The following is a 25807-nucleotide window of genomic DNA, read 5'->3' as shown; positions in this document are numbered from 1 at the left end:
TTTAGTGTTAATTTAGCCAAGCAATTGTAAGACTTGAAATACTGGCTTTTCCCATAATGTCTAAGATTTGCAGTAAATATATTACTGAAACTACACCTTAAAACAACAAACCAAACCCTGCTGTAGTTGGTAACTGAGGAGATTAGGACTGAAGAAGTCTCTGAGTTAGTTGGAGACTGTAAACCGACACCACATTTCCAGCGCTTGTGCCAGTGTGTGTCAGAATATAAATATCCAGTAAGGGCAGGAACTGCCACTGTGACCTCTGACTGGCAAGGACTCTGAGAGCTGCAAGAGAGAGCGCATGGCTGTGACATCATGACCAGGTGGCAGGGCTGTCCGTTTTTCATGACTATAACAAAATACCTGAACTAAACCAACTTTCAAAGGGGAAAAGCTTGTTTTGGCAGAATTTCAGAGGTCTCAGTCCATGGTCACTTGGCTTTGCAGCCTGCAGGGCTGGGGTGAAGGGGAACATCAAAGCACATGGCAGCAAAACAGTGTGCCTCATGGCAGCCAGGAAGCAAACAGCAAGGCGCTGGGGTCCCCCCACCAAGTCCTTTCAAGGGCATGCAGGGCATGCCAACAGAGACCTAACTCCCTCCCACCAGACCCAGCTCCTGAAGGATTACCATCTCCCAGTGGTGGCCCAGGCTGGTAGCCAAGCCTTTAGCACAGAGTTTCTCAATGTGCTTGGCACCAAGGAATGGTTTCATGGAAGCCAATTTTCCTGACGGGAAAAAAGGTGATTTGGGGCTTAGGCTCTCCTAAGTAGTGCACAGCCTAGATCCCTCACATGCACAACTCAGTAGGGTTTGTGCTCCCATGAGAACCTAATGTTCCACAATCTCACAGGAGCCAGGGCCGAGGTAATGCCAGGGAAGGGACAGGTGTAAATACTGATGAAGTTTCATTTACTCATCTCGTCACTCACCTCCTGAGACCTGGTCTGGTTCCCAAAGTGTGGGGGAGCTGGGGACCCCTGCTTTAACAGGAGGCTTTGGGGGACACTCAGGATTCAAACTATAGGTCAAGAAAATCCTTGGAAAAAAAAAAAACTCACTCCTTGGGCCACCAAGTCACCACAAAATGCAGCTGCGAGTGGGGAAGTCTTCCTATGGCTACTTCTCCCGTTGGTGAAAGCACTTCATCTCAACCTTTTTGAAAGGCTTCTTCCATGAGTTTTTGCACATCCTTTCTGTACTTACAAATACAGTAACTGCATCTTTTTTGAGCTTTCACTTTTCTCCTCTTGTAACTATACAGCCCCTCTGAAGTACTGACGTTTTCTCAGAGATGAGAAATAGGGAGACTAAAAAATTTAGATGCCAAAGGAGGCACAAGTAGTTAAGGGGCAGAGATGGAAATGTGAATGCAAAGCGACAACTCAACATCAGTGAGGATGAGACTGGCTTTCAACAAGATTTGTAGAAAACCACCAAAGAGTAAAGCAAGATGGCCTATTTCATCTTATCTACTGCTTACCTGAAGAAAATATTCTCACAAAAATTGTTTCATCTGGAGATATTTTAAAATGTTTCTTCAAAGTCTTTGTAAATAGGGGAGGGTGAAGGGGGTGAAGGGAGGGCAGGGGTCTGGGGAAAAAATGAGAACCAAGATCTGTCACGTAAAGGTACAAGATCCCAATAATGAATATAACTGTACTGCTGTACCTAAAAAGTACCAATAAACTCAGTCAAATCAAAATAAATATTTCCTGCTTTTTCTTTTAAATATCTTCTAGGTATCCTCTAGGTCCAATTCCTAGGGAATTTATTAGTTGCCATCAAAGATGTTGATTGCAAAATTAATTCGAGTCTCAAAATAAAGAATAGGGACTATATCAAATTCAAGTCTTTTCACAGCACCTTACTACTTTCAAAACTCTGTATTCTTCCACACTGGGCTCCTAGCAATCACTGTCTAGCAATTACTCAATTTCATTAAAAATGAATGCAAACTCATGGTTTGGATCTAAAATGTCTCCCTGAAATCTCATGCTCAAAGGAGGAAGGCAGGCAATGGGATGGTGGGGTGTTGAACTCATAGCTCTGCTGTGTGGTGGGTCCTGGTGGGAAAAGGAGCATCCCTGTATGAGTGACCTAGCTCCTCCCTTCTCTGCTTCCTGGCTGCCAAGTTGTGAGGAGCTTTCCTCTGCCAAACCTTCCTGTCACTTCTGCTTGGAGCCAGTCAACACGAACTGATTCCCTAAAACCATGAGCCAAGTCAAACCTCTCTTGCTTCAGGATGTTGGTGTCAGGTACTTTGTCCCAGCAGCAGGAAAGCTGACTTAATACAACTTTTTCCCCAGAAAAAGGTACAATAAAAATTTACAAAACCATAAAAAACAAAAATAGCAAATTTAGCGAAGAGTTCAATCCATGTACTCATGAGGGTGAGAGTGGTGCCTCTGCTTAGTAGGACTCTCACTGATGAGGAAGCTGAATGACCCTACGGGACTTAGTCAGGCTCCGGACCTGCAGGCAAAAGGACACAGCTAAACACAGGCAGGTCATTTAACATTATCCAAAAATAAAGTGCAATATGCAGAGTGGAAAAAAATTGAGGGCTGGGGATTTAGCTCAGTGGTGCCGCCGCCTGCCTCACAAGCACAAGGTCTTGAGTTTGATCCCCTGTACCAAAAAAAATAAAGGCCTGAAGCTCAATTCCAAGCTCTAGTACTTCAGGCAGTTCTACATCAAAGAAAAAGCTGGTGTAGCCGGGTATGGTGGGGGACACTTCTAATTCCATCATTCGGGAGGCTGAGGCAGAACTGCTGCAAGTTTGAGACCAGCCTGGGCTGCACAGTGAGTTCCAGGTCAGTCTCAACTACATAGTGAGACCCTGTCTCAAAAAATGGGAAAAAAAAAAAAAAGCTGGTGGGATAAGGGTAAAAAAAATTTTTTTTCAGATTGTCAAGCCCACCAAAGCACACATCACGCAATTTTTACAATACTAGTGAGAGATTTTCAAGAGCAAAAGCTAAGACAAAACAGATATAAAACTGTACCAAATCTTACCACTGTGCCTAGAAGATAATATAGCAATGCTTTCAAAATTCTGAATTTGAATACATACACTGGTCACTTACTTTAAATCCTGAATTTCATTTTCTACCTAGAATTTCATATGCTAAGCATATTATCTTTTAGATATATGAAGCCTGAAGATAACACAAAACCCGTATATCTTTCCCAAGAAACTACTGAAGGAAGCATTCTAACAAACACATGAGCTAATAAAGACATGGAGTCCAGAAAATACGGAGCCCAAATAGAGGGGAAAACACCTTAGCATAATTGTGATATTTCAGGAAAAGAGTTGGACACTTAGAAGAGAGAACTAGTGTACAATGAAACAAATAGTTCTACAAATTTATTTAGTACTGTTTTGGAAGAAATAATGATGTACAAGTAAGTAAAAAAAAAAAGACAATTTTTAACTCCAGGACAAAATGCTCTGAGAATAAATATGTAAGTACAATAAAATAGCTCAGGAGTGAAAACAAGTATCGTTAAAATCATGCAAATGATAGTGTTAACAAAAAAAAATGTACTGGAATAAGGGGAAATAAAAAAGACAAGTCTTGTTATAATAGGACATAGACAAATACCTAAAAATAATAAACTAAGAAATAGCTGTGTATTACTTAGAAACATGAAACTGGTGTGCCAGGAAAAAAAAAATTGAAGGCTGAATGCCTCCAGGGATGGGGAAGGATTGAACAGGAGGCTCTTTTCCCTATAAACTTAGAAGTACTACTATTCAACTGTGACTTTAGTAAAAATTCATTCTTATGGAAAATTTAGAAAAAAAGCCACTCTTCTACAATCTCTTCTCCGTGGACCAAGACTAGTTCGGATATAAGGAAGTGACACACACAAATTCAAGGCCTACATCCCAATCCACCTCACACTGTCCTAGACCCAAGAGATGGGACTCCACTACCATGCCACAGCAGGTCAGTGGTCTGGCCTCGAGGCTGCTCAGCCCTTCAGGGGGTTGCTGGGGATGTGGTTGGGACAGGAAAAAACCTAGTGTGGTAAAAATATCAGAAGTGATTCTGGTACTTGTGGTGCATGCCTCCCGTCTCTCAACTGTTGTCTACAGCAAGAAAGTAAAAGATGGGCCGGGGATTTAGCTCAGTGGTCTGAAACCTGCCTCGCAAGCACAAGGACCCAAGTTCAATCCCCAGGACCAAAAAGAAAGAAAGAAAAAAAAAAAAAATCAAAGAAACAAGTCCATGGATTCTAAATTGCACATATTATTTAAACTATTTAAGTTTAATATAATAATAAACTATATAAATTTTAATACATTACTAAAAAGCTTAAACTTTTTCATTAAAACAAAAAAAGCCTCAAGACAACCAAACAAAAATTCTTAAAGTCAGTAGCTAGATTCCAATTTTATATTGCTAATTTATTTCATTTTAAAGTTTTCAAACATTTCCTACCTGGCTTGAGTGTTTTGAACTCTGTACCCCTAACTTATAAAAACTGTTTCTATGAGAGAACAAGCACTTTCAGTGTTTAAAGATCTTTATTTCCAAATAAGGTCTCACACAGCAGATAAAATGAGTGTTACTGCCCTGAGAGGCTCAGATCAGCAACCTCTCTGGCACAGGAGAGCTCACTGTGAACTCCCAGCAGTGGCAATGAATGAATAAAAGTGTAGCTCTTGCAAACTCTAGTGTATAATTCCTTTATTCATCCTAGTGACAAAATTAAAATAGCTATATTCCATTTCAAATTTAAAATACAGCAGCTTTTTCCCAGGAACTAGCTTCTAAACTCTGTATCCAGAACTCAAATTTAAGGTATTAACTTATCTTATATGTATATCATTAAAATCACCAATATTTTGACAAGCACAGTATAAGAAATCAAACCCTTTTCAACATGAAATCAAGTGAAATACCATCTTTTTTGCTCTCTTCTTAAATAGAACATGACCAAACATTACACTTTATGTTTACTGATTATATTTAAAGAATAATAATCAGAATGTCATTTACAATACTGTACATTAAGTTAGAATATATAATCCACCCCTACTACAAAAATGATATAACTTGACCCAAGATAAAAACTGTTTCTAAGGTTTATATACATTAAAAATAGGAAAAGAAATTAGAAAACAGTCATCAAGTACAAAAAATCTAGAAGAACTCTCCAACATCTGCTCTCTTATCCCGACACTTGCTTCGAGCTTTTGTCCGTGCCTTGAAAGCTGCAGAGTTATATAAATGCTGAAATCAAGAAGAGGAAAATGCATGTGAAACAGTACGATTTAAGGTGTCCTTAGAAAATTAAAAAAGACAAAATCGTAACAAATGAACTGATTTGACTCATCGATATTTTAAATATTTATAAAATGTACACAAAGAATGAGGCAGAAAGTAAGTAATGCAGTTAATGGCGACTCCATTATCAAGAAATTTATTAGGGCCAGAGATTTGGCTCCGTGGCACCACACCTGCCTTGCAAACGCCACGGGGTCCTGGGTTTGATCCCCCATACCAGGGGGAAAAAAAAAGGAATGAAATGTAATAGCTAAGTATGTAAACAGTAAGTAAATTCCAACTAAGGCAGGCAAAAATGAGCATCAATTAATCTGATCACAAATCACGACTAACACAAAAGGGTCCTACTCGGCTGTCAATTAAAGAAAACAGTGGGGCTGCAGATTTAGCTCAGTGGTTCCACCGCCTGTCTTGCAAATGCAAGGACCCGAGTTGGATCCCCGGTACCAAAAAAGAAAAAGAAGAAAAGAAAATAGTGTTAGGGAGCTGTTTTAATACCAATTAAATTAACTTTTTTCTTTCTTTCTTTCATTTTTTTGTGGGGGGTACTGGGAATCAAACTCAGGACCGTGGTGTGGTGCCACTGAGCCAAATCCCCAGCCCTTCCTTGTTGCTTTCTTTCCTTTCTTCCTTCCTTTTTGAGATGAGATTTCACTATGTAATCCAGGTCAGTTTTTGAACTTGCTGTGTAGCCCAGGTTGACCTTGAATTCATGATCCTCCTGCCTCACTCAGCCTGCCATGTGCAAGAATTACAGGCATGTGCAACCATGCCCAACAATTAACAGTCTCTGACAATCTATTGTCTGACAAATCTATTGCTGTCAAATCTGCTTGTAACAGCAACATGCCTTCATTCACTGCTGGAGACAATTAAAAATGACAGAATAACTTCAGAAAGTAATTTGGCAAAATCTATCAAATGTTCCCATCTGAAACTGCATTTCCAAGCAGAAGAAATAATCCAAAAGAAAAAGATAGTAAAAATACTTAATTTTATCTGAAAGTCTTAACTATGTGACTATACTTTTCTTGAACTTTTATATTTAATTACCAATAATCAAGCACATCACATCTATTAAGATGGCCATAATTAGAAACTGAGGGCCGGGCACTTAGCTCAGTGGTTCTGCCACCTGCCTCACAAGCGCAAGGGCCCAAGTTCAATCCCCGGCACAGCAAGAAAGCAAGCAAGCAAGGAAGAAATTAAAAATGAGTAACAAATCGATGAGGACGGAGAGTGGAACTCTTAAGCACGCTGATACTGATGCAAAATGGAGCAGCAGACCTATGGGTAAATTTGGTGGCTCCTCAAAAAGTTCAATATAAAATTATCAAAAGACCAAGCATTCCATTCATAGGAATACACCCCTCCAACACTGAAATCTTTCAAATCAAAATCTGTATGTCAGTGTTCACAACAGAACTATTCACAATGGCCAAAAGATGGATGAAGCCCAAATCAATTTAGATGAATGTATAAGTAAGTCATGGAATGGCCATAGAGTGGAATATTACTCAGCAACAAAGAGGAATGCCACTCTGATACATGCTACAACATGGATGAACCTTGATAATATCATGCTAAGTGGAAAAAGACAAACACAAAAGGTAGCATGTTGTATAATTTCATTTATATGAAATATCCCAAATTGGTAAATCCAGAGACACAGTACAGATTAGTGCTCACCCATGGATAGGAGGAACAGGTGGAGGTACTTCTTTTGGGTAAAAGGTTTTCTTTTGAGGTAAGGAAAATGTTTTGGAAGGAGACAGAGGTGACTAGTTGTAAATACCATGAATCTCACAAATGCAAATGAACAGTACACTACAAAATAGTCTCCTACAGGGCAAGGGATTTAGCTCAGTGGTTCTACCACCTGCCTTGCCAGCACAAGGACCCAAGTTCGATCCCCAGTACCAAAAAAAAAAGTTTCACACATAATTCTTACCTCAATCAAAAATATATAATATTAAGGATATGTGAAATGTTTAAGTGAAACTCAAGAGCGTATAACTTCACTAAGTATAATATTTCATATAAAAGAAATATTGTAACACTCAAAAATAATTTTTAAATTAAAGCAGTATGGTTATGGGTAAAAATTTTAATTAAATCCCTCATATTCTAAGTGCAATAAAGCTTCTACACCTTTGGTTCAACCACTTGGTGTGAGATATAATGAAAAACTAAAATTCCATGCATCAGGAGATACAGCGAAGTTCCCATCACCAGGGAGAACCGGTTTTACCTCCATTTTTCTTTAGAACATTTACTTCTGTTATGAACAAGAACAAAAACCTACCCTTTCAAAACGAGAAATCTTCATTGTTTTAAGCATTGCAGCATCAAGCATCACCGGAGGTCCAAGTTCAAACACATTGCGAAGGAATTCATTTGACTTATGTGAGAGAAAGAAGTAAGGCTCAATGTTAAAATAGCACAGCTCTTTTTTACTACACAGAATGAATCTGATTAACAGAAATTATGTACGACTAAGGAGTATGAAGCTACAATACATATTTCCTGTTTCTCAGTATGAGAGCAAATTGTTTTTCTAATACCTTGAATTCCAGAAAGCCATCTGAAGCTATCTGCTTTTATCAAAAGTACCAATAACATTCGAGCAGACTTCTACCATAAAAAGTTTCATTTATTCAGTTGCATATTCACAAACAAATTTACTGTTTTTCGTGAGCTACATTAAAGCAAAGATAGAGAAATGTCACTCACCTGCAGGTGGTACTGCATCCCTGATCCAAGAATCTCTTTAAAGGTGTCGTAGGTGTGTTTTTTAACCCATGTATCAATATACATGCGTTCAGGACCAAATTTAACAGTTTCTGTTGGAAAATCCCGTTCCTAGACAAAGCAAGAGACAAAATTATCAGATATGGAAATGGCCCAGAAAGATTTTGCATAAACACAACTTCTAAAGAGACAGATAAATGAGATAAATGGATATATTTGTCAATAACTGGCACTTCCCCAGATGAGATGTGGAAAGCCTCAGAATTACTGTCCTATGTGCAAGGATAGAGAATTTGCCTAATTGTATAGACCTGAAGACACAACTGAATTTGAATAAATATGAATGAAAAAACCACCCTGCAGTGAACATTTCAGAATTTCAAAGGCAAGCCAGGTGTCTGCACTGTCTGGGATGGGAGATTGGAATAGTAAGTGAGATGAACAGCACAGGGCCAGGGTTGAGGATGGACAGCAGGGAGCCGGGGAAGGAAGACAAACAGGGCTAACAGAGCAAGCCCAATCAGAGCCAGCACCTCGGCGGCTCCACCAGTCAGAGACGTAAAGAAAGTACTCTGTGAGGCACAGACGTGACCACCGGCGTCAAACAGCTCAGAAACTCTGGCGGGGCAGCATTCCAGTATCTCAACCTGGACTTCAGGAAACCCCGACACACACGGGAAGAACTCCACTTCCCACCCACCGACCAACCATCTGCGTCCTTCCTAGTTCCTCCTCCCTCCTAAATGTAACAAGCCCTTACTTATATTTTCAAATGTTCCTGTTCCACTGGTTCCCTTTCCCATAAACTGTCTCTAGCATCCAAAATGAAACAAAATAAAACAAACCCTTCTACACTCCAGCACTACATCCCAGCTATGCATTCTCTTTCCCTTCCCCATACAGCCAAGCACTTTTAACAGAACTGGGGAGACGCCCTTTCCACGTCCTGGTTCCCCAGCCACTTTCCAATACACGTCAATCCGGCTCCTCTCGAACCGCGCCCACTGACACTGCTCTTACAAGGGTCACCAATGATCTAACCACAGATCTAATGATCTAATGAAATGGTCGGCTCCCTCTCAGTCTATCTGCAGCTCTTGGCCCTGTTGAAAAAACACAGTACTGAGGATCAAGTTTCAGTTTTGCTACTTACTGTTTTGGTTACTGACTGTTTGTTGTTTGTCTGTTTCTGTGGTACTGGGGATTGTAGCAGAGCCTTCACACTAAACTACATCCCCAACCCTTTTTTTCTTATTTTTTGAAACACTCTTGCTAAATCACTAAGTTGCACTGACTGGACTCAAACTTGTGATCTTCCTGCTTAAACTTCCCAGAGAGCTAGGATTACAGATGCCTTTGGTATTCATTTTTCCTTAAAAAGGAGTAATTCAATACCTAAAAGTTACAAAGGAACTGAAATAAGTAAACCATATGGCAAAGCATCTAATATATTAAATGTTTGTGGATTTATGGACTAATGAGCTTTAAGCAAAGGTTCTGGGATAAACAGAAATGATGGGCAGCCATAATACTCTGGCTGCTGAGCAGTCTTCCTTTAGAGGATCGGTCAAGGGAGCAGGGTCCTCCCCCAGGAGAGGTGGGCTCCAGTCTGAGCGTGGCTGAGGGGAGCCCTTTTTTGGCAAGCGCACTGAGACAGAGACTGGAGACTGGGAAGCCCAACAGAGGCAAGGGAGGTACTTTCACCCTAAGCTGAGGAGGAGAGGGCGGCAGATCGCTGCAGGGTAAGAGTGGCTCCGAGTCCGCGGTGCCTGACAACGCCAGGGACAGGGCCTGGTACTGCTGTGTGCACTCAGACTCCCTTGTCTTGCTCAGGATTATCAGGGCCAAGCAGTGCTGCAGCTGAGGTGGTGGAGGGGCTTATGAACAGACTGTCATGTCACGCTGAACTCTTACAATCGACTACCCAGCAAGACACAGAATCTGAAATCAGGTCTAATCCAGAAAACCTAGGATATGTCATCACCTTATCTTTGGAGGCTACATGGTCCAAAAACAAAACAAAAAATAATTTATAGGAGTTGGGCACGATGCAGCCCAGTACTCTGGAAAACTGAGGCAGGTGGAGCAGAAGTCTGAGCTCAGTCCAGGCAACTTAGTGAGACCTATCCCAAAAAAGATAAATAAAAAGGAAACAGCGCAGTTATTCAAAAAGAATGGCCCGCATCAATTAGGAACACTGCCACACTAATCATGAAGCAGTTTCAATTCTTAACACTGCTGTCCACTCAAGTTAGGAGGTTTTATTTTTATTTTTAGATTACATTGCTACATATATTACTACAGAATATATTTCTAGAATGTGACTATAGTCCCCATCAACAAATCTATTTAGATCCCAGAGGATCTGATTTATAATGTAGGTTTTGTTTTTATAAAAGTAATTAAAACAGAATCACAGACATGCATCAAAGATGGCTATGGAGAGGGCCTCGGGGTGCCCGATGAGCGCCCATTATGAATTTTCATATATTCTATACGCTTTGATGACACACTTAGCTCAAAAGAACTGCCTTCAAAGTTAGAAATAATCTGAGAAATTACCCTTTGTACCTAAGAAATATTTCTTACCTGGCCAACCAAAACAGTTCTTAGACTGGGGTATCCTCTCCTGCCCTATTCTACAGCTCATTTTACATAGGCATTATAATCCCCGAAGGTTTCTTACTCAGTGTCTTTGCCATACAGAGCGTCACACGACTTTAAGTGGCTTGACAGATGCTATATTTTGTTTTTCAATTCCCACAACCTGGCCTTCCTAGAGCGATCACAAAGGTCTTTGCTTAAAGGTAAGGTTAAGCTGGAGACGTAGGGATACACAATAATTTAACACATTCACAAAAAACACTGCCCTAATTCTTAAATTCAAAGAAAAATTCTTCACATATGTTATTAAAACTCTGTTGGAAGCCAAGTGTAGTGTCACATGCCTGTCATCCCAGAACTTCAGGAGGCTGAGGCAAAAGGACTACAAGTTCAGGGCCGATCAGTGCATCTCAAAGTAAAAACTAAAAAGGGCTGGGGAGGTAGCTCAGTGCAAAGGCTCTGGATTCATTCCCAGTGCCATTTGATTTGGATGAAATTCAATCAACAAAATGCCCCAACTGTCAAGTTCAGCCTAAAACAATTATTCAAAATAAGAAACTTTACAGCATTTAACAGGCCTACCTCAACCGCCCTCAGGACATCTCTGAACACGGACCGCTGCTTTCTCTTGTCCACTTTGGCCCGATGTTTATTTCCATCTGTAGCCAAAGCCCTCAGCATCTGGGTCAAAGATTCTATGTCTTCATAAAAAAAGTCCTGGGCAAGAAAAGAGAAGCAAGTTTTTTCACTGGTTTCTTCTTTCACAACCTAGAGTCAAAAAAGATCAGACTAGATTTCTCCTGGTGCTCTGGGAGTGAGGCAAGAAGATGGAAAGCACACGCCCAGCCCAGGGCAACTTCATAAGATCTTGTCTCCTAAAAGAAGTGAAAGGGTGCTGAGGATGTAGATCAGAGTGAAGACCTGGGTTTTATCACCAGAAGCCCAGGACCACCACCACCAAAAAGAAAAGAGAAGGAAAAAAAACCCACAAAGATTCACTTATTTAGCTATCTAAAACTAGAGCTGATATTTCTAAGAAACTAAAAGTGAGCAACCTCTAGGTATAGTTGTTTGTTTTTGACATGTTTGCAGTAGATGTAATAATCATTTAACTTACTCCATTAAAATAAGCAGTTCTCACCCAATAGTCTTAGAATTGCACACATAATTATATAATCACAAAATTAAAGATTGATGTTACTGTTGGAAAATAAGCTTGAATTAATGGGACAATCTTGCTTCGAAATATTAAACTTTGTAGTATCGCTAGTATTTCAAATCCCATATTTTGAATTATTTCAATAAATGTTTTCCTTAAAGGTGCCAATTCCATCTATGGTTAAGTTAGACACAACTCTAGTTTAAAAATCCATTATACATAAAGAAACCAAAATTCTAATGTTATTTTAACTGGTTTTAAGAACTGAGAACCACGACCAGTGATTCCAACAGGAGATGATCTTACCACCCAAGGGATATTTGGAGGCATCTCTGGTCGTCCTAACCGGGAGAGGGGTGCTAAGTGGGTCAAGACCAGGATGCTGCAGAACATTCTCCAATGTGCAAGACGGCCCCGGGCTGTCCAACCACAACGACTTATGCAGCCCAAAATATCAGGGGGCTAAGCCTGAGAAACTCCAATGTGATCTCAGCCATGGAAACTCTCAATCCAGTTTATAGTAGTAAAGCACTAAAACCTGGAAAAGATTCCATAAAGCACTTGGGCATATAATATATGTAGTATTAAAAAAAAAGGGAAGAAAGAAAATGTAAAACATAACCAAAATAGTATTTGAAAGCCTTTTTATTGGAGTTTAGAGTAACTACTGAATAAAAGTGTATGCTCTGGGACAAAGAATGGGCTCCAGAGTACAAACAAATGTCTTAACTCTCACCAAGCATGAAAAGAAAATAGCAGAGTCATTATTATACAACAGGATCAAAGTCCTGGATTAGAATTTCAAAAGTACTTCACACCACAATAAGTTTCAGTAATTGGGAATCTGTTTTATCATCTTAAAAACTGAATATCTAACTTCCTGCACAATGGCTGAGGTATTAAATAAACCGATGGGGCGGGCTGGGGATTTGGCTCAGTGGTTCTGCTGCCTGCCTCACAAGTGCAAGGGCCTGAGTTCAATCCCTGGTACCCAAAACAAACAAACAAATACAAACTGCCCAAAAAACATGAACTATATCACGTCAAAATTCCAGATTTAGAGGATTTTATACAGAACTTTTCTTTTTTTTTTTTTGTACCGGGGAATCAAACTTGGGAACTTGCACTTTCGAGGCAGGCACAGTGCCACTGAGCTAAATCCCTGGCCCTGGAACTCTTTTGAAAAATCTGGGTAGTAAATTACACCTAGATGAAGCCGTTTAATGTCATATGAAGCATGAGCTTTGGGCCATGATTTAGCTCCGCTGCCTGCCTTGCAAGTGTAAAGTCCTGAGTTTGATCCCTGGTTCCAAAAACAAAAAAAAGAGCTTTGCAGTAAGAACATCTAAGTTTGAATCACAAGCACCCAACACACTCAGATATGCACGAGCCTGGGTATAATCGCATTAGCAATCTGTGCCTCAGGTTCATCTTACATAAAATGCAAACAGCAGATACCAGCAGCACCTCACAGGTTTATCATACAGATTAAGTGAAATACTAACAATGTATACAACAGTATATAAACATCCATTAATGCAAATTGGCTCTCACTGTTCTGATACAATATAAATGTGACAATCTGGTCAGTTAAAGACAATTATTTTATACCAAAGTAACTGCTATAATAAACTAAATGTTTCCAGAAGTTCAGTAGAATTAGGATGAAATGAAACCACAGCCAACTTTTGGAATGGGGCTCGGCCTGTAACCTCAGCTACTCAAGAGGCGTGGGCAATATGGTGACACCCTGTCTCGAAAACAAAACAAACCAACTTTTAGAAAGTTAGGGTGAAATTATTAAGGTCATGAAATGTCATTTCCAAAGCTACATTTCTATATAGAACTCACTGGAGCACTAAGTAAGATGAAGTAAGCTGGCCTTGGATAGCTAAGGGTAAGTCATGGGCTTGAGAATGCTCACTGGGAGAATGCCAACCTAGCACTTGGAAGGCCCTGAGTTTAATCCCTAGCACTGAAAAAAAACAAACAAACAAAAATCTTACGGAAGTCTAGCCTTAAAATAGAATTTGATGCCTCCCCCATTCACCACCAAGTGCTAAACATCTCTAGAATAGTTTTGTGACTCTCCAAGCATGAGGACATTTCTTTCAATTCTTGTTAATTAACTGTGGCAGAATACCTTTGTAAAGGTATGGAGACATTTTTACACAGATCTGTTATCCTATAAATAAAGGTAAAAAGTAAGAATGCCAGTGTTGCTCCTTCTGAAGTACGGTATCTAAGGAATATCGGATTTAGTATGAGGAGTATGATGTTAGCCTTTGGGTGATTTTTTTCTCTTTCCACACCATGGGATAGGAGGACTGGGGAATACTTTCCATTTGTGTATTTCTGAGCCAGGCTTACACCAGCGCCTCACATGCCCCACGGACCCGTAACTGTGCCCACCTAACAGCCTCTCTTCAGCTTCCCTAGAGTTCCTATTAAGGGCCACTAGCAGACTCCTGCTGGGGGTGGGGGCGAGGGCAGGGCCACTCCACCAAGCCTTGCAGTAACGCTGTAATGTTAGTTACCACTTACACGGTAACCCCCACTCTCAGCAACTCCCTCAGCAGCTGGTATTGTTTTCTCCACTTTAAATACAGAAGTTGCCAAACATCATCCAACTAGTAGGTGTAGGAGAGAAATGAGGAACTAGACAGCGAGGCTCCAGAAGCCAACCCCACCGACTTGGAGTACAGTAAACACACACTGTAAGCTAGGAGAGCTCTCACAAGGGCTTACAACTCCTGACTTCAACTTGCAACTAATACTAATATCTAACCAAGCACTCTCAGAAATCCCACCTAAGTCAGCTCTTTCAATCTCTAGGCAGAATTCATCACGATACCAGATTTACCAGTTAATAACATCTCAAAGTTATGTTAGCACAAGGCTCAGAATAAACTAAATACTAGTCATTTGCTACAAGAACTCTAAAATATTCCTATGCATTTCATCAACCTCCTGGTTAAATTTTTTTTTTCTTTTTTGTGGCACTGGGGATTGACCCAGGGCCTTTTGCACATTAGGCAAGACTCTACCACTGAGCTCCATTCCCAGGTCTCCTTGGTCTAATTAATTAACTGCTAAGCATCTTTAATTGCCCAAATACTCTGTAACTATTCCACTACTCAGAAGTAAGAAGTGTTGGGGCCCGGAATTTAGCTCAGTGGTTCTGTTGCTCAACTCACAAGTGCAGGGGCCTGAGTTTGATCCCTGGCACCCTACAAAAAAAGTTTATTAAAAAAAAAAAAAAAAAAGCAGACAAGGTTCTGTTTGTAAGCTAGTCCATTTCTGTCCATGGACAAGGATTTGAGTCATGAGTTCTCTTGGCTATCCCGTACGATTTATTAAGTCAGAAGGCAAAGGTTCGTGGTGATACACTATGTTTACACACATTTCAACGAATTCAGCATGCTTAATTCAAACTGCATTATTACTTTTAAGATGCATTTCAAACAAACAAAAAAAAATTTACCATTTCTAGCCAGTAGAGAAACCCCCAAGATTAAAAATTGGGACACCTGGTTTCTGTGCCTTCGGGTTAAGGAGCCATTAACTAGCTCAGTAAAATTAAATTTACTGCTAAATTTGAGTTTAAGTTTCATATAAGGAGAATCATTAGCTACTGCATTAACTCACTTTCCATTCCTACCCTTCCAAAAAGGAGGGCAGGGGAGCTATGCACAGAAGCTCTGCACATACAAATTTTAAGAGATCTAGAATAGAATGCAAAGGACTACATACAGCAGGTACTCAGAACACTATTAATTCTATTTCAAAATATTTAGTTACTCAACTTTATTTGCAGAAAACACTCCATTCTGGAAGTATTTCTCTCCTTAGACTGAAAAGTATCTAATAAGAACTCAACGTTAGATAAATAGCTCTTATCTGCCCATTACCCACGTATTTGGGTTTTCTGACTGGATTCTTCCACTTACCATCTGGAGAGTAAGTACCCAAGGATTCAGTGCCTGAGACAAAGGGTTTCCTGAACACAAGACTTTCAGCTAAAGCTGAACTAGAACCAGGCAAACTGGGCCAGCAGGTCAAACTATCACCAACTCAAAATACCTTCAAGAACTCAGTATCTTCACAAATTCAAATACCATGGTAACACCTGTGAGTGGACAGATGCACGGCAAAGCACTTCAGCACGCAGAAAGGCACCACGAAACAAAGATTCACTCAGCTCATCCCAAACCTATGCTAACTGAGTATTCCAGCCATCAGTCTGGTAGTTACTACCAAGCATCGCACGCCTGAAATGCCTTCATATGTGGGGTATCTGAGGGATCTAAGCAGTTCTGATCAGATCATACCACATAACTCTCCATGAAGAACACATCATCCCTAAACTTCAGTTCTACACATAGCAAAACTTCAGTGTAACTATGCTCAAATACTGTTCTGCCAATTCCTATCAGTTCTCGCCCTCAGAGTAATGTATCACCAGTGGCAAGAAGCAGGACAATTATCTGTCTCCAGGTTCTTGGCTGGCCATCCTCCAAGCTTACTATCCAATACTTAACTGTGACAGTACGATGCAATCCCGGTCCCTGTGGCACAAGCTTTCTCCTGTACCCATCAGATACTTACACTCTCCATCTCTCTGGCCAATTCAAACAGAAGTGCCAAAGATTCACCAGCAGCTATTCTCATGTTTACATCATCACAAGAAAGGAGGCTTGGAAGTTTACGGAAATGCCTAGAAAACAGTTAGTCATTACTATGTGAATGTAACCGGTTACGCCAACCAAATGTTTTCATAAAATGTGACGTTAAAAACACATACATCTCCAGCCTTTTCTTGCCTTCGTTGATTGGGCATATGGTCAGCAATAACGTCCACGAGAGAAGGGAGCTGATGTGCAGCGCTGTATAAGGGGTGCTGCAAACACCATTAGTGTCTTTCTCTTTGAGATAGGACTTGGTGAAGATGTTTTCCAAACAATCCAGAGTTGAATACAGCTCCTAACAGAAAAGAATATGCAGTAAGACAGCTACCTTTAATTAGAAATAACTGTACATAACTAGAGCAAAGGTTTCTACTTACAGTAATGTCATCTGTGGCAATAAAAGAGCAAACTCCAAAGCAAGTTGCACACTAAAAAATTAAAATTAAAAGATATTAATGTCTGTAGCTTTTAAAACTTTCTACACCTGTTCTTATAATTCAAAGTTAAACTTTTCTTCACTACTTGACTGCATTAGGTTCTATGGAAAAGAGAAAAGAAAGAATAGAAGCAAGAGTTAGGAAAAGGGTTTTCAGCCCATGCTTTACTAATCCAACTCACAATACTACTTTAGGAAAATGACTCTGTTCCTCTTTGGACTTCTTTTTATTAATTCATAAACTTGAAGGGGACAGTGTATGCGAATGAATATCATAATTTCTAAATGCATTACAGCTCTATAGTCTATTATTTAAATTTTTTTTTCTCACTCTCCATTCAGTAAAGAATTTTGACTATCACCTCACTGTTTCCTTCTATATCAGCACCAATGCGTAGGATCATTTTAAACTTCAACTCTAATTCAAAAATGGAGACATAAGGTTCAATACTTGCAATAAAGAAGCCTACTCTCCCTGTTAAACTACATTAAGATGGCTACTAGTTTTCAAGGTTTAAAAATACTTATATTAGCTGGGAGTGTTGGCTCACACCTATATAATTCCAGCACTATGGGAGGCTGAGTCAGGAGGGCTGCAAGTCTGAGCCCAGCCTAAAAAACTTAGCAATTCTGCAAGTCTTATCTCTCTCCAAAAAAGGGGAAGGAGTGCACTAGGATGTAGCTCAGGGCAAAGGACCTGCCCAAAAGCAAAACAAACAATACAAAACAAAACATCTGTTGGTTTTTATAAAGACTTTACTCTGAAAACTCAAAATAGCTTCCAAGAAAGAAGCACACAGAAGCAGAAAGCTCATAAAAATTAAATAACTATGCAACTAGACAATGAGCATTTTTTTTCAAATCCCAAAAGAGATGAATGTCAGAGGTGAGAGTTTCAGAGGCCCATAGGTAGACCCAGATTCAGCTTTTTTACAAGAACACATGTAGGACACAGCAGGCAAGAAAAAAAATAAAAAAGCGTCTTTCTTTAAATTCCAATCAAAATTATTCTACAGACTGGGGATTTAGCTCAGAAGCACCACACCTGTCTCACAAGCGCAAGGTCCTGAGCTCGATCCCTGTTAGCCCCTGAAAAAGTCTTCAACAATCATCCTGAATAACGATCTTCAATTTCAAAGCTGTAGAAATGTACTCTATACGAGATGCTCTTTGGAGTAAGAAATTTTAAGAAATCAACTGTCATGTTACATTTATTCACTAAACTAAAAGACAAATGTGAATAAAGTATTAACAAAACACTTAAATATCTCACACCTACCGTCTGCCTAGCCTGGATACCGGCTGTTCCATCGCAAATTATTTTCTTCAGGATTGGCCCAAGGGTCTTTAAAATCTCTTCACTTTCGATTCCAGGGCCCAGCTGAACACAAAGCACAGAGGCCAGCACCGCAGCTGCGCGCTGCTCGTCGCTCTTCCCTGGGGAAGAAGCCAAGACGCCCCAGGCGTCACTGCCAGGACACCGCTTTCCTGAGCGGCCCCCCATGTTTTAAATTACAAAATAGCACTTACCCTGTGTGAAACCTTTACTGAGTGAGCTCTAGGCTTGGGCCCGAGGTAGAAAGTTAGTGATGCTGATTTTAAAGCAATCAAGTCCTAGGTTTGCCACGAACTAGCCAAGCAACCATCACCTTCTCTTATTTTCTAAGCGGATCTACTCTTCTACAAAATGGAGATTAATTAGACCTCCTTTTAAAGGAGCCCTGTAATGGTTCAAAAAATGTGTTTCACGATGCTCTCTGCTCTCCAACTCCTTCATCAGGCACTCACTGTAGGTGTTCAAGTAGCCCGTGAATTAATCTCCTAAGCGTTTCAGATGTACACAGCCTATCAATTTTTCCAGGTTTTCTTCTAAAACTTTAACAAAATAAGGCAGTAAAGAGAGTCTTTAAAACCACAGAAAATACATTCACATAAAAGTAAATGTAAATGTAAATTAAATGTTTTGACAACTGCATGCAGTAGGAATTTGGGCAAATACTGAACCTAAATTATCTGATAAATTAAAAATGTATAAATAGCAGATTGGAATGGAATTTTTTAAGTCATTTAGTCCTACGATCATTACGGGAGACAGTTTCAATCTGAAATACCTTTTTTGTTGTTGTTTTTTGGTACTGGAGATCAAACTAGGGACCTTGCGTTTGGCAGGCAGCAGAACCACCCCAGCTCTGAAATATCTTTTAAAAAGCCACTGTGTCAGCGAGGCGTGTGGCAAACGCCTATAATACCAGCACTCAGGAGGCTGAGGCAGGAGGATCACTGTGAGTTCAAGACCAGCCTGGGCTACACAGTGAATTCCAGGTCAGTCTCAACTACATAGTGAGACCCTGTCTCAAAAAAAAAAAAAAAGCCACTGTGTTCTCAAAAAAGTTGCCTCTGCTATAAACTGTACCACTAAGAAGTTACATAAGTGTGGAGCCAACTCGCTTTTCCTAGAACTTTTCTATAAAATGAGGGTGGATCTTATCAAGGGTTTCATTCATAACACAGCTCTCACCCTGAGGTGAGATGAGAAAAATACAGACAAGGTAAAGTTCATTCAATCTGAAGAAACTTGGGCTCCCTATATTTTTTGGTACTAGCTTTTGTCAATAAAGTGGTAATGATAGAAAGCAATTACATTTACAATGTTCTTACTTAGCAAAACAAGTAAACTGGTACATGTAAATCATTTTATTTACTATGGTGGTTCCCAAAACTGAAGTCTAGTAACACTAGACTTAATATTTAAGGTTTCTTTTTATTCTTCAAAGTTCTATCATCATAACATGAATTCTAAAATCTCCACCACAAAATTTCAGAGTTCAAAAATGATGTCACTGGGCCAGGAATTTAACTCAGTGGTTTCTGCTGCCTGCCACTCAAGTACAAGGGCTGTAGTTCAATCCCCAGTACCAAATAAAAATAAAATTTTTTAAAAATGATGTCATTTACATGTGCTATAGATGTTTTAAGTGCATTCAAAAAACAGGAATTACATGATTCAAGTTTAGAAATGAAGGGCTGGGTATTTAGCTCAGTGGTGCCACTATCTGCCTTGCAAGTGCAAGGTCCTGAGTTCAATCTCCAGTACCAGAGCACAGAAGCAAACATAGCAAGTTTAGAAATGAAGTAGAACGGGGCTAGGGATTTAGCCCAGCAGTGCTGCTGCCTGCCTCCAAGTGCAAGGTCCCGAATTCAATCCCTAGTACCGAAAAAATAAAATAAAATAAAAGGATGCCAATCCTTCCTAACATTACTACACAAAAACAAAGTTTCTAACAATTCATTCTGAGTTCCACTGATCATCACACACGCTTTCACTGTCGTAAGAGTGAGCTAGTGTTCTAGCATCATTAACAAACCTGACTACAAAGATAACGAAGTCCATATTAGCTCTGTTCCAGTGACTCAAAAGTAACAGTGTTACCTTTCTTCAGACAGCGTTCAATGCTATCCGTTAACGTCATTCTTCTTTCCAAAATAAATTCATAGAGCATTTTTGAAGCCAGTGTGTTTTTAATGCCTTCAAGAGCAGCCTGTCTTGTCTTCGCACTATTTAAGATAAATGGTGAGAAAGATCTAGGTGGGAGCGTGCCACAGTCAATGACTTCAAACAGCTTCTTTCTATGGATACATCTTCTGATCCAACTGTCACCAAGCTCTAGGCATCTCTCAGTAATGTAATTTTGATCTACAATCTACCTAATACAAAAAAGATTTTTGTTCAGCAGTTTAACATCCATGACTAAGTGATGACATGTTCTCCTGTATTACGAATGTAAGTAAATTCACATTTTTTTTTTGTACTGGAGATCAAACTCGGGATCTTGCGAGGCAGGCAGTGGTACCACTGAGCTAAATCCCGCCCTAAATTCACATTTTTTAAACATTAACAAAAGTCTAGAATTCATGTTTGCGTGTTCTGGACTTTTAAAAACATTCCATTTATTTAATTCAATTCTAGAGCTACTACGAAGAAAAAGCTTTTCCATGTCCATAACAAAATTAGTGTTCCAGAAGCTTAACACAAAGTTCAGCTGTTATTTCCACTCAAAGATTAACTTTTAATTCAGCAAATCTATTCAAATTATAATACTATATATAATTATATATATACTATAAGACTAGAACAATGACTAATTCAAATCTAAATACTACTCACATCTTACAGCCTACATTAAAAAGCCAAAGGAACGAGAAATAAATCATCCAAAGTAAACAAATCAAGCTTCAGAAAGAGTGCAGTATCAGAAAACTATACAAATAATACACGTAAGGTGGCAGACTAGAATCACCTAGAATGGAGTGCAATTTGTTGTGTTTTGTTTTTTTGTGGTACTGGGGGAATATCCCAGACCTTTTCTTCATTTTTTATACTAAGAAATGGTCTCGATAAGCTGCCCAGGCTGGGCTTGAACTTGCGATTCTCCTGCCTCAGCCTCCCAGAGAGCTGAGTATCAGTGTATGCCACCATAACCAACTCAGAATGGAGAGAATTTATAAGTATTTCCTACCTCTTGTCCAAGGTTAGGTCGATTAATCCCTTCAATTTGTATTCTAAGTCTTCTTGAGTTCCTTCCTCATCAAGGACTTCTGGTCCTATAAACAATGATAAAGTAAGGAAAAAAGACAGCAACCAGGTAATAGTGTACCTTAGAGCAGTGGTGGCAAACCTATGGCAAATGTGCCACACTGGGCACGCAGAGGCCTCTCTGTCGGCACTCAAGCCAAGATGCCCCAAATATTCCACTTTAATTGGCACTTTGCCATAAATTAGTGGGTTTTAGGGCCAGAGATTTAGCTCAGTGATGCCTCCGCCTGCCTCTCAAGTACAAGGTCCCAAGTTCGATCCCCAGTACCCCCCCAAAAAAGTTGGGGGCCAGGGATTTAGCTCAGAGGTTTTGCTCCTGCCTCGCAAGGGCAAGGACCCGAGTTCAATCCCCGGTTACCCACCCCCCCCCAAAAAAAAAGAAAAAAGAAAAGTGGGTTTTAGAGTGCTGTTTGGGCACTCAGTCTCTAAAAGGCTCACCATCACTGCCTTAGATGTAAGACTTCCCCACCTAAAACATTTTTTATGTAAAGCTGCACATGACAATTTAAAACATACCATCTTCAGCAAAACTGGAAGGGTCGCTGTAACCGCTGCAATGGCTCATTGTTTCAATCGATGCATCTTCATCACTAAAAGGTTGAATATTTCGATGCTGGCTGCCTATTAGGTTAAAAGGAAAAGAAGCAGATGATTTTGTTGCTATCTATACAAGTATTTAACTTGAGAATTTTAAAGTTTAAACCCACACTTACTTTTTTAAATATACAAAAAGTATATACTTAAATATTCCTAAAGTAAGTTCAACCAACCTAATCTATGTATCAGAGAATTACAATATACATCAACTTAGAAATATAACAAGATTGATGATACAAAACCTGATAGGATGAAAACATTACTTTCAAACCATAATTTCAATTCATAAAGCACAATGAAATACATTTACCATCATCATGTTAAGAATAAGACATATAAATATATCTCCTAATGACAATGACTGTGTTTAGGAAACATTAACCAGTGCCTAAGTTTTCAGGTATACATCGCATGGAAAAGAGAACTTAAAGGCTTACACATGTCTATGTTAAGGCATGGTAGTTTTGAAGATTAAGAAAAAAGTCTTAAAATGAAAGCTTTGGCTACTTCATATGCTATAAAAGCCTGTTAAATAAATGACCTTTAAAAGAAAGGTTCCAGCATATCCAAGAGTTTAAAAATGCCAATGTTATTAAAAAAAAAAACTCTTCTTTTGAAACTAGAATATCTCTTCTCAACTTCATTAAGAAATAAATCCATGACTTACACACTTTTTATTAGTAAAAAGATTACCCAGTCAGGGCTGGGGATATAGCTCAGTGGTATACCACCTGCCTAGCAAGAGCAAGGCCAAGTTTGATTCCTGGTACCAAAAAATAAAAAAAATTTACCCAGTCACGAGTTACACTGAATACTGAATTAAAATGAGTCTCAAAGTCTTCCCCCGCAAAGTGACCTTGAATCAACTGATTTACCACAGCCAAACCTCCTCTGTCAGCCAACTATCACTAGGTTTCTATGTTCAAACGTCACACTGTTTACTACCTGATTACATAAATCCTCCAAATTTAAGCCTATTACAGTTGGGTTATTCTTCCTGTTTTATCAAAACAATTTAGCAGGTTTTTAAAATTACCATAGCAAGTGTCCTTCAAATTTGCTTGCTTCCTGCCAAAGCAGCCAAGGTAGTAAAATAGAAAGAATAAGCAATGAGGCCAAGATCCTAAGATTTCTTAATCACAATGCTTAGGGAAGAAATAAACAAAGACCCATGACATCATATCTATTTCTGAATCTGTTTTCATGACTAGAAGTCATGGCAAGTTGAGCGTCATGTGAATAATATTACCACATTTATTCCTAAGTCATTTACATTTTTTTCACATTACTAAGCCTGTTATTAAGAGTGTTCCTGTGCAGCTCTTATTCAGCTCCATTTCTTCTCTTACCTAATCAGTTTCAATGGTTTCTTTCCAAGACTCAAGAGAAAGAGGAGTTTTTAAAAAACAAAATCAGAAACCTTGTAAGAATGCCTTCTATCTAGGTCAAACTCAACTTGTAACCCTAAATAACGTTAATGAGGTGTCGCTATAAACACATAAAGTCCTTTTTTCTAGAGGGCTTATTTTCCAAATTTTTTCATCAAACTGATCTCTTCAAATTACACAGGCACCATGACAGAGGAATGCATACTTGCATAAAAGGGCACTTGTCTTAGCTTCCTAGAACTCTCTAACTTAAAAGACTCTAAATAGGAAACTCATTAAAGTGATAAAGTTAGTTATTTGTTTGGTTATACCGTACAGATCTCATTTAAGACCCATTTCTTCTGGATGTCATTAAAAAGTATCAATAAGGTATGTATGTGGTTAAGTAAACCATCACTTCTATTCCACTCATTATTTATTGAATAAAAGCAAAACATTCTCATAAGGCCAATATATAGTCACAAAAAGTGCACTCTCATCCCCCTTTTTTCTTTCAGGTCCATTTGCAGGAGGTAACCACAGTTCACCAATTATATAATGTAAGCTTCCAAACATATTCAAAGCATGTAAAGTTATGTTAACTAATCAAATATGTAATTATTTTCCACTTTCTTATATATGTTAAAAAACGAATACTCAGGCCAGGCGTGGTGGTGCACACCTGTAATCCCTGCACTTGGGAGGCTGAGGCAGGAGGATCGCTGTGAGACCAACCTGGGCTACACAGTGATTTCCAGGTCAGTCTGAACTACATAGTGAGACCCTGTCTCAAACAAACAAAAAAGAATGCTTAAGTGCATATATACTGAAATTTGATATTTAAATGTATCCTTTCCATTAAAAATAATTTAAAAGGCAACAACGATAAGGCTGATAGGTCATAAACACGTTCTGATACAAATTTCAAAGTCAGTTCCCCCACCAGAGGCCGGAACAGTAAGAACTGTACCAGGGAGGAGGCTCACCAGGAAGCTTCAAGAGGGAATAAACATTTATGATTTAGAACTATTCACATTTCCATTTTCAAAACGACTACCTTGCCGGTTCTCCATTATTTCCACTCCATCAACAAAAGTAAACTCAAAAATAAAATTAATATGGCTTTTCTAGACAGAATCCATGTTTTCCTAATAAGGAAAAGCTGAAACGAGGCTAAGAGGGTATCCTCTATTGGCCCAGCGTAACCAGAGGTCATAACTATAGGTTTCACATCTTGAACAAATTTCACGGACAGGGAGAACGTTCAATCAAATTAAAGAGCCAGCTAAAGAAAAAGGAGGATGTCATTTATAATTGTCTGCTCCCACTGTCCATTATAAATGTTTAACACACGAGCACAAGTTTTGGGGTGCCATAAATCCTGGAGGAAAGTTTTCTAAGTGCCTGTTCTTAATCATCTTTAATAAGTAAGTGGTATATTTATACAATAACTGGTATATTTACTTTTCCAATGAACAATGGAATATCATTCCGAGGATTAGAGTGGCAACCGGGTGGGCAAACACCTAATCACTAGTATTTACCTGATGTGATAATGTCTGGTCCAACACTCGACTCCACAATCTATAAAAAAATTACTAAATGAGATGACTCCCTACTTCAGTACTGCTGGATATAAGTTTATAGTGTGGCTTGTCTCATAGAATGGACTAATTGGAGTCGTTTTTCTTCTTAGTTTTATGATTACTAAGTGTAAATCCATATTCAGTAAGCACCTAACCATCCAGGAAAAGCTTTTTCCTGCTTTGCTGTGAGGATACAACAATCCCCCTAAACTTTCAGGCAACTGCAACCTGGGCTCCTCATCACGCCCGCCTACCCAGGGCTCCCAGCAGACCTACAGAAGGCGTCACAAAGAACACCGCGCTTTCCGGGTCTGCTGGAGGAGAGGGCAGTGGGGATAGGGATTCGTGGCCTCCGCAGGTGCCAGCTCGGGGTAGGACTGAGCCTAGGGAGGGGCGACGCCACCGCCCGGAGGCCCGACCAGGTGGACACACGGGACGCAAGCCACTCGCGCGTCTCTGCGCCACCCGGGTCCCTTGGTGCAAAGACCGGCCGCGTGACGCCAGAGCCAGCCGGAACCGGCCGGACTTCCTGCACTCCGCGAATTCCATAATGGAGCTGGGGGGGTCACAGGCGACCGGGGGCAGCGAGGTCGCAACCCGAGCTCGGTCCCACCCTGAGTCAGGGACAGAGTCCGGACAGCTGGCGGCCGCCTCCGGGGGGCAGCTCTTTTCCCGCCCAGCTCCCGGCCCCCTGACCCGGACATCCTAACCCACCACCCA

The 25807-nt window shown here is 39.8% G+C and overlaps 1 protein-coding gene across 2 annotated transcripts in view; it reads right to left on the bottom strand.

Moving 5' to 3' along the window:
• Positions 1-4379: 4379 nt before the first annotated feature.
• Positions 4380-25807, bottom strand: part of Ifrd1 (interferon related developmental regulator 1) — a 47261-nt gene continuing 25833 nt past the window's right edge. Inside the window, exons 1-12 of one of the 2 annotated variants that reach the window (XM_010643380.3) lie at positions 25046-25336; positions 22054-22158; positions 21461-21545; positions 20374-20498; positions 18223-18380; positions 16885-16935; positions 16624-16802; positions 16428-16536; positions 11243-11377; positions 8039-8167; positions 7611-7706; positions 4380-5251 (exon numbers count right to left, since the gene is read on the bottom strand). In XM_010643380.3, the coding sequence (XP_010641682.1) occupies positions 5162-5251; positions 7611-7706; positions 8039-8167; positions 11243-11377; positions 16428-16536; positions 16624-16802; positions 16885-16935; positions 18223-18380; positions 20374-20498; positions 21461-21545; positions 22054-22102 (1206 nt within the window). In that variant the 5' untranslated portion in view covers positions 22103-22158; positions 25046-25336 and the 3' untranslated portion in view covers positions 4380-5161. Of the gene's footprint in view, positions 5252-7610; positions 7707-8038; positions 8168-11242; positions 11378-16427; positions 16537-16623; positions 16803-16884; positions 16936-18222; positions 18381-20373; positions 20499-21460; positions 21546-22053; positions 22159-25045; positions 25337-25807 lie in introns of those variants that run through there. The other variant, XM_033756964.1, reaches the window with a different exon arrangement.

This window comes from Fukomys damarensis, unplaced genomic scaffold, assembly GCF_012274545.1.
Source record: "Fukomys damarensis isolate Sample0158 unplaced genomic scaffold, DMR_v1.0_HiC HiC_scaffold_4, whole genome shotgun sequence".
Lineage (NCBI taxonomy): Eukaryota > Metazoa > Chordata > Mammalia > Rodentia > Bathyergidae > Fukomys > Fukomys damarensis.
This window is presented reverse-complemented; position numbering and strand designations above follow the sequence as displayed.